This window comes from Lemur catta, chromosome 11, assembly GCF_020740605.2.
Source record: "Lemur catta isolate mLemCat1 chromosome 11, mLemCat1.pri, whole genome shotgun sequence".
Classification (NCBI taxonomy): domain Eukaryota; kingdom Metazoa; phylum Chordata; class Mammalia; order Primates; family Lemuridae; genus Lemur; species Lemur catta.
Genome location: NC_059138.1, coordinates 5,739,997 through 5,753,008, shown reverse-complemented (window position 1 = coordinate 5,753,008; position 13,012 = coordinate 5,739,997). Strand labels below are relative to the sequence as shown.

The window sequence follows — 13,012 nt, the reverse complement described above, 5'->3', positions numbered from 1 at the left end:
CCTGTGGCCCACGCACCTGTGGTGGTGCATTCAGGTGAACAGCCCCATTGCTCCCAGAACTGGTTTCCTGGGGCCAGAGCCCTCCTCCGGGTCCCCACCCCGTCCTTCCCCACCCATCCCCAAGGCTCTGGAGGACGCGCCCTGTGCCAGTGTGCTGTCTTCTCTGCCCCTCCCACCCAGGAGTGCCCCTGCGCGCTGACAGCCTCGCTGCTGCGGGAGCTGGGAGCCGCCGCCAGCCACCCTGGGGTGCAGCACCCCTTTCTGGCAGACGGGGGTCAGCCCCTTGGGCCTGGAGATGAGCTGGGCTCAGGCCAGACACTTCGTACAGGCTGCAGCAACTGGTGAGGGGCACAAGGGTGGCGGCTGGGCTGGGAAGGGTGGGGGAGACTTTTGGTTGAGGGAAAGGACAGCAGGCAGGGTTGGGGGCTGCCCTGGTCTGCCCCTGCCCCCCACCTGGCCTGGGCCAACCCTGGCTCCACCTCCTCACCCTTCGGGACCAAGACCCTTGCCCACACCTTTCGCCCAGTCCATGCTGCCTGCGCCTCACCTGATGCCCTCTCCGCAGCTCCTGTGCGCACGGGAAGCTGTCCTGCTCCCTGGAGGACTGCTCCAGGGCCCACGGCGGTTTCAGTCCCTGGGGCCCGTGGGGCCCGTGCTCTCGCTCCTGTGGCGGGCTGGGCACCCGCACCCGCAGCCGCCAGTGTGCCTTCCCCGTGTCCACTCCCGGTGGCCAGGGCTGCCATGGGCCCCGCCAGGACCTCGAGTACTGCCCCAGCCCAGACTGCCCTGGTAAGGACAGCAGGAGGGCGTCTGGCTGGCCCTTTGTCTTTTCCTGTCTGTCCTTCCCTGTTGCTGTCTCTGGATCTTTCTTCTTCTCACCTTCTAGCTCTAGACTTCTCTTCTGTTCAGGTACATTCAGCCAACATTTCTGGAGCTCTTGCCAAATGCACCACACTGGGTGCCTGGGGGGCGGTAAGGCCCCTGACCTTGGGGTCCAGGGACTCAGACAATCCATTTCAGCATATGGTGAGCCATGTAGGAAAGCGCATGTGCTGTGGAAAATCAAGGAGGGAGAGAATTCTCCTAGAGGGACAGTCTAGGAGGACTTCCTGGAGGAGGCAGTATCTGAGGGGTGTCGAGGGATGGAGAAAACTTTGTCAGGATTGGAAGAGAAAGTGCCAGGTAGCAGGAACGGCTTGAGCAAAGGCCTGGCCCCTGCGAGGAAGTGCTGTGCATGGGGCCTGGAGTGTCCACAGGAGCCCCAGCTGAGGGAAGGCTGGGCCAGACAGGAGTGCCAGCCACCAGGCAGGGCATGGTCCTGGGGCACCGAGGGCTTGGAAACATTTCTGAGCAGGGTTTTCTTTGGCGCAGGAGCTGAAGGGTCCACCGTGGAGCCAGTGACAGGCCTTCCAGGTAGCCCCAGAACCCCTGCACTTCTCCGCCAGCCTCTCTCTGGGAAGAGCAAGCCCAGGGCCTCCTCCCCCAACCCTGCTTCCTGCGGAGGCCGAGCCCAGGGCTGACTCATCAGCAGGTGCCCCTTCCTCACTCCACAGGCGGCTGGGGCCCCTGGTCCCCGTGGTCCCCCTGCTCCCGAAGCTGCACAGACCCTGCTCACCCTGCTTGGCGCAGCCGCACCCGCCTCTGCCTGGCCAACTGCACCGTGGGGACCTCCTTGCAGGAGCGCCCCTGCAACCTGCCCTTGTGCACAGGTGCACCTTCCTGCCTTGGCCTCTGACCTCAGCTGCCAGCCTCAAACGACTTATTCCACCCCTACACCGGTGTCCAATCCCCAGCCCCAACATATGATGCCCCTCGAGCAATTACTGGTTTCTGACGCTGACATCTGATCTCAAGTCCGCGTCTGGTTCCAGGCACTGGGCTTTCTTTGCCGACCCAGCAGCGGGGGGAGCCCCGCCAGCTTCCCACAAATCCCGCGCGCGCGCGTGTGTGTGTGTGTGTGTGTGTGTGTGTGTGTGTGTGTGTGTGTGTGAGCGCGCGCGCTCAGCGCTCTCCCAGGTCCTCCCCAAATCCCCTGGCAGCTCTGTGCGTCTGGGATTACTGTCCCCATGAGAAAAAGGGGATACTGAGGCCCAGGTGGCAAAGCCACACAACAGTGTCAGGTGCGGAGTGCGGGCCTCTGGGTGAGGTCACAGCTGGCCGGGTGGAGAGGTCGCACTTGAGCTGGAGCGGGCAGAGAGGCTGGGCAGGTCCCACGTGGCTCGGGCGGGTGAGAGGGAATCCTCTTTGTCTGCAGGGGTGCCCCTGTGCCCCGGCCCTGGCTGTGGGGCCGGGAACTGTTCCTGGACCTCCTGGGCCCCGTGGGAACCTTGCTCCCGCAGCTGCGGGGTGGGCCAGCAGCGCCGCCTGCGGGCGTACCGCCCCCCTGGGCCTGGCGGGCACTGGTGCCCCAACATCCTTACTGCCTACCAGGAGCGCCGCTTCTGCAACCTGCGTGCCTGCCCAGGTGAGGTGGGCTGGGGAGGACCAGGGCGTGCCCCAGGCATTTCCCTGGCCCTGCCCCTTGGGAGGTCCCTGGCATCACTGCCCCCTCCCAGGCACTCGCCTGCCAGAACGTGTCACTTCCATCCCTTGCCCTGGACCCTGGCCCAGGCTCGTAGGACGTGTGGGGACCACCCTGCCTGAGCCAACACCTCATGCAGCCATTTTCTGTCCCACACAGTGCCCGGGGGCTGGTCGCGCTGGAGCCCCTGGTCCTGGTGTGACCGGAGCTGTGGGGGGGGCCAGTCCCTGAGGAGCCGCAGATGCTCGAGCCCCCCACCCAAGAACGGGGGTGCCCCCTGTGTTGGGGAGAGGCACCACGTCCGGCTCTGCAATCCCACGCCCTGTGGTATGGCGATGGTGACGGCCACATCTCATCCCCCCTGGGCTGCAAAGCTCTCTCCACCCCACCCCTAACTTCGACCCCACAAAACCATGTGTGGGGAGGGAGACAGGCTGCTACCTCCTCGGCCAGTTAAGAAAACTGGGCCCCATAGATGTAGATGGCTGGGCCTGGTGTTGGGCAAGGACTCCCTGTGTGTGTCATCTGTGCCAAGGCCCAGGCACCCACCCTGGGGGGAGCTCCTCTCAGCGTCCCCACCCTGCAGTTCCTGAAGAGCCGCCGGCCATGTCGAGATTTTCAGGGGACTTGACAGCGTCAGTCGGGCGCGTACCTGGTGCTGTGGGATGCGGACTGGGCCAGGCAGGCCATAGCGAGCCCTGCGCCCCAGTCCCCATCTCCCCTAAACTTCAGCGCCTTCTGCAATTGGTCCTCCTGAGCTCACCAACCCCAGGGGCCCGGGTTACTCACCCACCCCGGACACGCCCCACCCCTCTGGAGGAACACGAGGGGCTCTGGGGGAGATTGTTGGCTTTTGAGAAGCACGGATTCAGTCTGCTTGGCATTGACTGGGTGCCAGGCTAGGTGCTGAGAAGTCGCAGGTAGGAGAGAGGAACTCACTGCTTAGTATGGCGCAATCCCAGGGTCTCACCAAGGTAACGGGTCCCCCACAGGGCACAGAGAGGGTCTTTGAATCCTGGGGCTCAGGGCCCTCCTGACTCTGGGCCCCCCCATCCGCTCAGAGGCAGGCTGCCCAGCAGGCATGGAGGTGGTCGCCTGTGCCAACCGCTGTCCCCGCCGCTGCTCAGACCTCCAGGAGGGAATCGTGTGTCAGGACCAGGCCTGCCAGCGGGGCTGCCGCTGCTCTGAGGGTAGGTGCTGCCTGGCCCTCAGGCACATCAGCACAGCTCAGTGGGAAGGCCGCTGGGGCCCAGACGTGCCAGTGCCACCCCTCGGGGGCCGTCTCCCCACAGGATCCCTGGAGCAGGATGGTGGCTGCGTGCCGATTGGGCACTGCGAATGCACAGATGCCCAGGGTCGCAGCTGGGCCCCAGGAAGCCAGCACCAGGACGCCTGCAACAACTGCTCGTGCCAGGCCGGGCAGCTCTCCTGCACGGCTCAGCCCTGCCCACCTCCTGCCCACTGTGCCTGGAGCCGCTGGTCAGCTTGGAGTCCCTGCAGCCACTCGTGTGGTCCCGGAGGGCAGCAGAGCCGCTTCCGGTACGGGGCTGGGCAAGGCTAGATAGCCCCTCTGCCTGGCTCAGCCTCCCTCTGGCATAGAGTGCCTGGGTCCTGCCCTCACCATCACTTTGCATCACCCTGTGCCCTGACCCAGCTCTGTCCCTGGTTACCCCGGCCTTTCCTTAGAGCCGCCCTCCATGCCCACCCTGGGGTTTCCCGGTGGGGTGTCTCACCCGGAGGCAGGGGAGTGATGGAGGCCTTCTCTCACCCCTTCTGCTCCGGCCCCGCCCAGGTCCTCCACGTCAGGCTCCTGGGCCACGGAGTGCCGGGAGGAGCAGTCCCAGAGCCGGCCCTGCCCTCAGCCCCCGTGCCCGCCCCTGTGCCTGCAGGGCGCTCGCCCCCATGCCCTGGGGGACAGCTGGCTGCAGGGCAAGTGCGGGCAGTGGTAAGTGCAGGCTGGGGAGGGGGGCTGGGACCATCCTGCTGGAGAGCAAGGTCCTGAGTCCGGGCTCCCCCCAGCTCCTGCACCCCGGAGGGCGTGATCTGCGAGGACACGGCCGAGTGCACAGGTCTGGGAGTCATAGCAGGTCGTCCCCAACCCTCTTGGCCACATGCCTTACCTGCCATCTGCTCCGTCCCATGTTCCCCCCTCTCCCCCCAGCCCACTGCCAGCCTCTGGGCCGTGAAGGACCCCCAGCCCTCTGGCCTTTGCTCACTCTGCCTCCTCTAGCCTCACCTCTGCCCTCCCACAGTGCCTGGGGCCTGGACGCTGTGGTCCCCCTGGTCCGACTGCCCTGTCTCCTGTGGAGGTGGGAACCGGGTCCGCACCCGGGCCTGTGTGGCCCCGACCGCTGGCTATGTGGCCCCAGCCTGCCCGGGCCCCGACACCCAGACCCAGCGCTGTGGGCAGCGGCCTTGCCTGCGGCTGCTGGAGGCCTGCTCCTGGGGCCCGTGGGGGCCCTGCTCCCGCAGCTGCGGCCCGGGCCTGGCCTCTCGCCCTGGGTCCTGCCCCTGCCTGCCGGCCGAGGCGGACCCCACCTGCAACGGCACCTTTCTCCACCTGGACACCCGGGCCTGCTACCCAGGGCCCTGCCTGGGTGAGTGTGCACAGGAAGGAAGCCCCTCCCCCTGTTTTCCTATGTTGGGAAATTCAAGGAATAATATATGTTTTCCCAGCTCCCAGGAGATCCCCCCAAAATGTCCCTATATCTCTTAACCTGTGCCCCCTCTAATGTTTTGCTGTTTCCTTTGCTCCTCCATTTCTTCCTTTGGAGCCCTTGGCGGGTGGGAGGGAATCCAGCCAGCTGGGCCTTGCTGGGTCCCTCATGCCCCTCTGCTGTGCAGGGTCTTGGCAGGGCTGGGCTGAGCGAGGAGGGCAGGCAGCGGGGAGGCCCCAGCTGACGCGACCCTCCTGTCCCTAGAGGAGTGTGTGTGGAGCAGCTGGAGCAGCTGGACGCGCTGCTCTTGCCAGGTGCCGGTGCAGCAGCGCTACCGACACCAGGGCCCAGTGCCCGGCGGGGCCGGGGCAGGCGCCCCCTGCACACGGCTGGACGGCCACTTCCGGCCTTGCCTCACCGGGAACTGCTCTGGTGAGGCGCCAGGAGCATGAAGCCAGGGTGCAGAGCAGGGCAGCAGCCACCAAGGGTCCCCCTGGGACTCCCTGCTCCTCTCACAGCCAATCTAGTGCCCCCAGGACCTCAGAGCAGTTGCCCGCACCTGCACTGAGCTCTGCCCTGGCACCCAGCCACTCCCCTGACCCCCAGCTACTCTCTAGTCACACCTGCCCCCTTCCCTCCACCATTATTTTCCCACTGCAGCTGCCGGCCCACCTGTGGCTTTGGCCCTTTAACTGCCCTCCCGGACGTGTGTCCTGCCCACCTCCTGGTGCAGCCACCCCACTCTCTGCCCCTCTGTCTCCCAGCTGCCAGTCTCTGGAACAATGCCAGGCCCCTCACTCCCACAGCTCCCTCCTCCAGGCAGCTTCCTGGCTTTCCAAGGCCCAACCCATCCGGATCCTTCCCTGGCGGCACCCACAGGGGCTGAGTGGGTGCCAGATGGAAGGCACCCGTCTGTCCTGACATGCGGCAGGGGGGCAGTCTTGTATTCTCTCCCTAAGGGCCCTCGATGAGACCACGTAGTATGTGCTCTGGGCCTCAGGGTGGGGCGTGTCTCTGGGCCATTCCCGCACCTGCCTGCCTTCCCCCCTAGAGGACAGCTGCACGCCTCCCTTTGAGTTCCAGGCCTGTGGCTCCCCCTGTGCCGGGCTCTGTGCCACACACCTGAGCCGTGAGCTCTGCCAGGACCTGCCACCCTGCCAGCCCGGCTGCTACTGCCCTGAGGTGAGGGCTGGGGACTGGGGCGACTCCCAAGAGGAAGGGTCCACTGTCCACACTCCCTCTCCTCCTGCCCTGCACGATGCCATGGTGATGCCACCCCATCACCTCAGGGTTCAGTGCCTCTTCCCAGCCCAAGTTCATTTGCCCGTCCATCCACTCAGCACCGCGCACACGCACCTGCCACAGCCCGGCAGGGGCTGGGCGTTGGGCGACAGAGTGATCACCTACCACCTGCCTGCCTCTCCATCCACACAGGGGCTGCTGGAGCAGGGTGGGGGCTGCATTCCCCCAGAGCAGTGTAACTGCTGGCACACCTCGGGAGAGGGAGCCAGGGTGACCCTGAGCCCCGGGGAACGCCTGCAGCTGGGCTGTAAGGAGTGGTGAGTGGTGGGAAAGGGGAGGGCCAGGGAATGGGGCAGGGTCCCTGGGGCCCAGCTCGGCCTCTGGGCAGAGGACCCCAAGATGCCAGACCTTGCAGCCCCCTCATCTGCCCCAAATGGGCCCAGAGCTTAGGTTGCCCCCATACAACCCCCCAAGCCCTGGGCTGGGTCCTCCCTCCCAAAGCCCACTGTGACTGCCCCCTCCACAGTGAATGCCGGCACGGGGAGCTGCAGTGCACCAGCCAGGGCTGTCAAGGTAACCGTGACCTGGGGAGACAGTGGTCCCCACTTGCCTGGACTGGGGGGTTTCTGGGACTCAGAACTTTCAGTGCTAAGCCCAGGACAGTCCCAGGCAAACCAAGATGGCGGATCACCCTTCTCTGCCCCCTCACCGCCTGCAGCCCTTCCTGTTTCTGATCCTTCCTGGTCATGACCCTGAGCCCCTCCTGCCTGTCCACTGGGCCTCTGGGTCGGTGGTCACTGGGAAGGGCACCTATACACGCTGTCCTTCTAGGTCTTCTGCCTCTGAGCGGCTGGTCCGAGTGGTCGCCCTGCGGGCCCTGCCTGCCCCCCAGCGCCCTGGCCCCTGCCTCCAGGACTGCCCTAGAGGGGCGCTGGCCCTGGGGCCCAGCCAGCCTCTCCCCCACCTCGGCGCCCCTGCTGGCTTCAGAGCAGCACCGCCACCGCCTCTGCCTGGACCCTGAGACAGGGAGGCCCTGGGCCGGGGACCCCCAACTCTGCACTGCACCCCTCAGCCAGCAGCGCCTCTGCCCGGACCCTGCAGCCTGCCCTGGTAATGGGAAGGGACAGAGCCCACAGGACGGCAGGGGCTGCAGTATGGGGGGGCTGCTGCAGGGTTCATTGCACCTGCCAGCCCCTGCTTGCCTGGGGGCCCGTGAGATTTGAAGCTGGGGAGGGGTCTAAGTGCAGGAAGGGCAGCCTGAGTGTTTGCAGGGCAGAGCCCAAGGCTTGCGGTGGAGGCAGGAAGTGGGGCCTCGGTACTGACTCTATTTTATCTCCCCAGATGCGTGCCAGTGGAGTCCTTGGGGGCCCTGGAGCCCCTGCCAGGTGCCCTGCAGTGGGGGGTACCGGCTGCGCTGGAGAGAGGCAGGGGGCCCCCCTGGAGGAGGCTGCCGGGGGCCGTGGGCTCAGACCGAGAGCTGCAACACGGGGTCCTGCCCAGGTAACTCCCATCCCTGCATCCAGAGGGGACTGGGCCTGGAACATCCGGAGATGGCATCTGAGGGGGCTGTGGCCTCTGTCCAGGGGTGTGCAGTGGAAGGAAGGGGCTGTCCTGAAGGCCTGAGTGTCCCCGACCCAGACTAGACTCCTCCTTCTCATCCCCAGGGGAGACCTGCGAGGCCCGGGACACTGTGCCCACCCTTGACTGTGCCAACCAGTGCCCTCGCAGCTGTGCCGACCTCTGGGACCGTGTTGAGTGTCTGCAGGGACCCTGCCGCCCAGGTAGCCAGCTGTCCCCACCGCCTGGCTTGGGAGTTCTGGGGAAGCCCCCTGCTCCCAGAGAGTGTGATCTCAGGCAGGGGTCGAGGGAAGGGAGGTTCAGACTGCTGGGTCACGAACCGTAGGGCAGGAGAGTGGCTCCTTGGGTCATGTTCATTAACCAGCTCCGAGTCCTGTATAGAGTGCGGCTAAGTCAAGACTGCTGTGTCCAGGAGGGTACTCTCAGGTGACCATAAGGGTTACTAAGGGCCGGGATAGGGGACACACACTTCCTGTGCAGGGCAGTGGGAGACAGAGTGGGGACCAGGCCTTGGAGTTGATCTGGTTGCCAGAGATCCATCGTGTGATCCTTGCCCAAGTGCCGGACTTATTTGTCCTCCTACCCCCACCCAGGGTGCCGCTGTCCCCCTGGCCAGCTGGTGCAGGATGGGCGCTGCGTGCCCATCTCCTCTTGCCGCTGTGGCCTCCCCAGTGCCAATGCCTCGTGGGAGCTGGCCCCCACACAGGTGGTGCTGCTGGACTGCAAAAGCTGGTATGGCCGCCAGTGGTGGCCCAGCAGGGTGGGAGCTTCGGGAGGAGGTGGGGGTAGGTCAGGGTCTGTGGCATCGCTGGGGAGTGACGGCTCTCTTCACCCTGCCTCGGGGGCTGGAGCCCTTTCTGCATATCCCTGTCCACAGCACCTGTGTCAATGGGTCCCTGGTGTGCCCACACCAAGAGTGTCCAGTCCTTGGGCCTTGGTCAGCGTGGAGCAGTTGCTCAGCTACCTGTGGTGGGGGCACCACGGAGCGACATCGGAGCTGCAAGGGAGGTCCTGGGGGGGCACCATGCCAGGCCCAGGACACAGAGCAGCAGCAGGAGTGTAACCTTCAGCCCTGCCCTGGTGAGCACCGTGGGTGGTGGGTGCCTGCCCTCCCTCCTGTCCCAGGCAGGTGGAGGTGGAGGTGGGGGGAGGAGGCAGACTCAAGGCAGCCCCTTCCCTGGGACTGAAGATGCCAGGTCCCTTCCCCCTCACGAACTGTGTGCTCTCCACAGAGTGCCCCCCTGGCCAGGTGCTTAGTGCCTGTCCCACCTTGTGTCCGCGCCTCTGCTTGCATCTGCAGCCTGGCGCCGTCTGTGCACAGGAACCCTGCCAGCCTGGCTGCGGCTGCCCTGAAGGGCAGGTGGGTACAGGGAGCAGCCCGGTGGGGAGGGAAGAGACGGTAGTCCAAGTGTCACTGACCCGCCCCGTCTCAGCTGCTGCACAATGGCACATGCGTGCCCCCCGCCGCCTGCCCCTGCACCCAGCACTCTCTGCCCTGGGCCCTCACACTGAGCCTGGGAGAGCTGGCCGGAGAACTGCCCCCAGGGACGGTGCTCACCCAGAACTGCACCCGCTGGTGAGGGCTGGTGAGGGCCTGCAGGGTGGGGCGTGGGCATGGAGGAGGGGGATGGAGGAGGAGGACGGAGGAGGAGGATGGAGGCGAGGGCTGCTGAGTGGTGGGGTTGGGGGGTCTGGGAGGCAGCTGAGCAGTGCTTCTGTCTTCCCAGTGTCTGCCAAAGTGGAGCCTTCAACTGCTCCCTCGAGGACTGTCAGGGTGAGATGTGGCCGTCCGTGCCCTGCTGCCCTCCACAGCCAGGGCCAGGCTGGCCCCGAGGAGGGGAGGAGGGCCCTGTGCACACCCTGGGCAAAGCTGCCTCCTTCAGGAAGCCCCTTCCCTGTCTGTCCACACTGACCTCTCTGTAACCTGAGACCCGACCCCCCTGCCCAGTCCTCCCTGGGCACTCGCACTGTCCCCTGCTCATGGGGGCGTCCATCAAGTATGCTGAGTGCTTCCTGAGCCGGGGCTGCGAGTGATGCCCGGAAGTCAAAGGTTCTTTCCCTGCCAAGGAGGAAACTGAGGTCCAGAGGGGTGAGCAGGAGCGAGGAGCCGGCCTGGCAGTCCCCAGGCTAGTGCTGTGCTGCCTCCATCTGATCAGGGCCAAGGACCCACATGCCGTGTGCCCAGCTCTGCCATGCTGGGCTCTGTGCATTCAGACTCACGGGGCCTGGCTGGTGAGGGCAGACCACCCACCAGGCAGGTAGAGCCGGGGCACAGTCTCTGGATCTCTGACAAGCAGGTAGCCCTCGCAGGCTGGGGCTTTGCCCGGCTAGTGTTTGGGAGGGTGGGTAAGAGCAAGACGTGTGGCCGGAGGCCGCTGCAGCCCGGGAGGCCACATGTGGGAATGGGAGGAGGGGCAAGAGGGGTGCCCAGCTTGGGAGGGGGAGATCCAGGGCCAACAGGAAAGGTGGGATGGACGGTCTTCCCTGGCAGAGTGCCCCCCTGGGGAAATGTGGCAGGAGGTGGCCCCCTGGGAGCTGGGGCCCTGCGAGCAGACGTGCCGGGAGATGAACACCACAGAGACTCGGAGCAACTGCAGTGCCACTCAGGCCTCGGGCTGCGTGTGCCAGCCTGGGCACTTCCGCAGCCAGGCAGGCCCCTGTGTCCCCGCAGACCACTGTGAATGCTGGCACCTCGGGCGTCCCCACCTGGTGAGACACTGTGCCCCTCTGCTGCCGTCCACCCCTTCCTAACCCCGGGCCTCGCCATCTGCTGAATTTGTACTGTGGCGGCTCCGCTGTCTCGCTAGGGTGGTCTCTGGCCCCAGTTGCCCATGTCCCTCCTGTGTCTCTTGTCGCCTGACTCCAGTCTAAGCCCATTGCCCTGGCTAGGCACTCCCAGTCTGGGTTCGGGAATCCGGGACGTTATTGTAGAAAAGCCTACAAGTGGGAGAGACCAAGAGGAGACTCTCCCCCCACTCTCTCCAGCCCGGATCCGAATGGCAGGAGGCCTGTGGGAGCTGCCGCTGCCTCGGTGGGAGGTCTGTCTGCAGCCAGCACTGCCCCCTCCTCACCTGTGCTCAGGTACCCCCTGCAGCCCTGCTGCCCTCTCGGGGTGGCTCCGCGGGCTCCTGCCGTCGTCTGAGGCTGGGCTTAGGGCCTCTGGGCAGGCAATGCTGGGCTCAGGATGTCAAGGCCATCCTCCTAAGTGGGCCAGGACTCACTCTCTCTGCAGGGCGAGGTGATGGTGCAGGAGCCAGGGAGCTGTTGTCCCACTTGCCACCGGGAGGCTCCAGGTACAGAGGGACCCTGGGCACCTGCCGAGCCTCTCCCTAGTCTGGACCCTTCTCCCCAACTGCCCCAGCCCCGACCTTTTCAGCCCCGCACGTGCCTGCCTCCTCCAGGCCTGCCTGCCACTGGGGTCAGAGGAGTGAAGACCCCCAGCGCTGTATCATAGCACCTGGCCACCCTCACCCCAATATGCTCCCCTCAGACCCAGGCTCTGCCCCCCAGAGTCCCCCTCAGTCACGGCCTCCTCCTCTGCCCTGCCCCCACTCTGGCCCACAGAGGAGCAGTCAGCCTCCTGCCGGCACCTCACCGAGCTGCGCAACCTCACCAAGGGCCCCTGCTCCCTGGACCAGGTAGCAGTGAGCTACTGCAGTGGGCACTGCCCATCCAGCACCAACGTCATGCCAGAGGTGAGCAAGGGGGCTGCCGCACGGCCCCTCGACTCTGTGGCCATCCCTCCCGCCTCGGCCCACCTGGGTTCACTGGGCCTGGAAGACAAAGACACCTTCCTACCTGGTCCCCAAAGACGCTGCCCTCAACCCTCAGCCACTCACCAGCGCCCCTGGGTGCTCCCTGCACCTCCTAGGACAGCTTTCCCAAATCACTTTCGGAACTTTTTAAATATAGAATGAGGAAAGAAGGAAAGTAATTGAGAGATTTTTTTTCTGAGGAGGGAAACTGAGTGATAGTGGGAAAGAAGTTGGAGGGAGATTTTTTCACTGAATAAACTTTTATAGTTTTCGAACTTGCTATTGTGTGAATGTACTGCCTATCTCAAAGTAAAATTATAAATATAATTACACACAAAATTAGATGTAGAGGCCCTCTGTAATCACCGGGCGAGTGCAGTGTGCTGAGAAGTGAGAACTCACTTTGCACTGGGGATCAGAGCTGTGCAGTTAGGGCTTCATTCATTGCAGTTTCATATATAGTCTCTCTAACTAGACTGGGGCGCATCCTGGGGTGGAAGCTGACTTTCCCCTGCAGCCAGGATGCAGTGAGGGGCACGTTAAAAGCATTCCTTTAGCCTGCAGATTGTTGGATGTCAGACGGGTGGGCGCTGGAGTGAGGGAGGGGGCTTCTTGCCACAAGGGGGCTCGGTGGTGACACTTCCCTCCCACGCTCAGCCACCTGCTTGCCAAGGAGCTTGGGATCTGACCCTCCTCCCTCTGCCCCACCCCCCCTTGGATGGGAAAGGCCAAGGGAAACTCCGTTTGCCCCAGTTGAGCCACTTCCTCTCGCACAGGAGCCGTACCTTCAGAGCCAGTGTGACTGCTGCAGCTACCGCCTGGACCCCGACAACCCGGTGCGGGTCCTGAACCTGCGCTGTCCCGGTGGCCACACGGAGCCGGTGGTGCTTCCCGTCATCCACAGCTGCCAGTGCAGCGCCTGCCAGGGTGGGTGTGGGCGGGGCGGGGCCGGCGGCTCGGGGGAGGACCGGGTGGGAGGATGCGGTGCTGCCCCGGTGAAGCGCACCGGGACAAGCTCTGGGCTTCCTCCTGGCAGCTCTTCCTTCCCGCTTCCGCTGCCCTCCCCGCTTCTCTTGCTAGCCCATCTCCCCCTTGCTTGTCCTCTAGGAGGTGATTTCTCAAAGCGCTGACAGACTGCTGGAAGCTTCCACTGCTGTCCCTCTTGTGACCGTTGTGCTCAGCGACACTGACCACCTCCCCACATGCTCACCCCCCCACCCCTGACTGGGGGTCCAGGCCCTGGCATTCGCATGTCCCGA

General features: G+C 65.0%; 1 protein-coding gene across 1 annotated transcript in view; it reads left to right on the top strand.

The window, feature by feature from the left end:
• Nucleotides 1–13,012, top strand: part of LOC123646933 (SCO-spondin-like) — a 52,250-nt gene extending 39,238 nt beyond the window's left edge. The window contains 29 exon segments of the mRNA XM_045564122.1: nucleotides 181–341; nucleotides 566–789; nucleotides 1,372–1,413; nucleotides 1,554–1,709; nucleotides 2,255–2,464; nucleotides 2,681–2,848; nucleotides 3,583–3,711; nucleotides 3,814–4,060; nucleotides 4,314–4,466; nucleotides 4,541–4,590; nucleotides 4,774–5,118; nucleotides 5,443–5,610; nucleotides 6,230–6,360; nucleotides 6,613–6,737; nucleotides 6,947–6,993; nucleotides 7,252–7,530; nucleotides 7,762–7,920; nucleotides 8,085–8,201; nucleotides 8,592–8,730; nucleotides 8,876–9,078; nucleotides 9,231–9,358; nucleotides 9,432–9,574; nucleotides 9,726–9,772; nucleotides 10,490–10,707; nucleotides 10,984–11,079; nucleotides 11,231–11,291; nucleotides 11,563–11,693; nucleotides 12,530–12,680; nucleotides 12,861–13,012. Of these exon segments, the coding sequence (XP_045420078.1) occupies nucleotides 181–341; nucleotides 566–789; nucleotides 1,372–1,413; nucleotides 1,554–1,709; nucleotides 2,255–2,464; nucleotides 2,681–2,848; nucleotides 3,583–3,711; nucleotides 3,814–4,060; nucleotides 4,314–4,466; nucleotides 4,541–4,590; nucleotides 4,774–5,118; nucleotides 5,443–5,610; nucleotides 6,230–6,360; nucleotides 6,613–6,737; nucleotides 6,947–6,993; nucleotides 7,252–7,530; nucleotides 7,762–7,920; nucleotides 8,085–8,201; nucleotides 8,592–8,730; nucleotides 8,876–9,078; nucleotides 9,231–9,358; nucleotides 9,432–9,574; nucleotides 9,726–9,772; nucleotides 10,490–10,707; nucleotides 10,984–11,079; nucleotides 11,231–11,291; nucleotides 11,563–11,693; nucleotides 12,530–12,680; nucleotides 12,861–12,883 (4,251 nt within the window). The 3' untranslated portion in view covers nucleotides 12,884–13,012.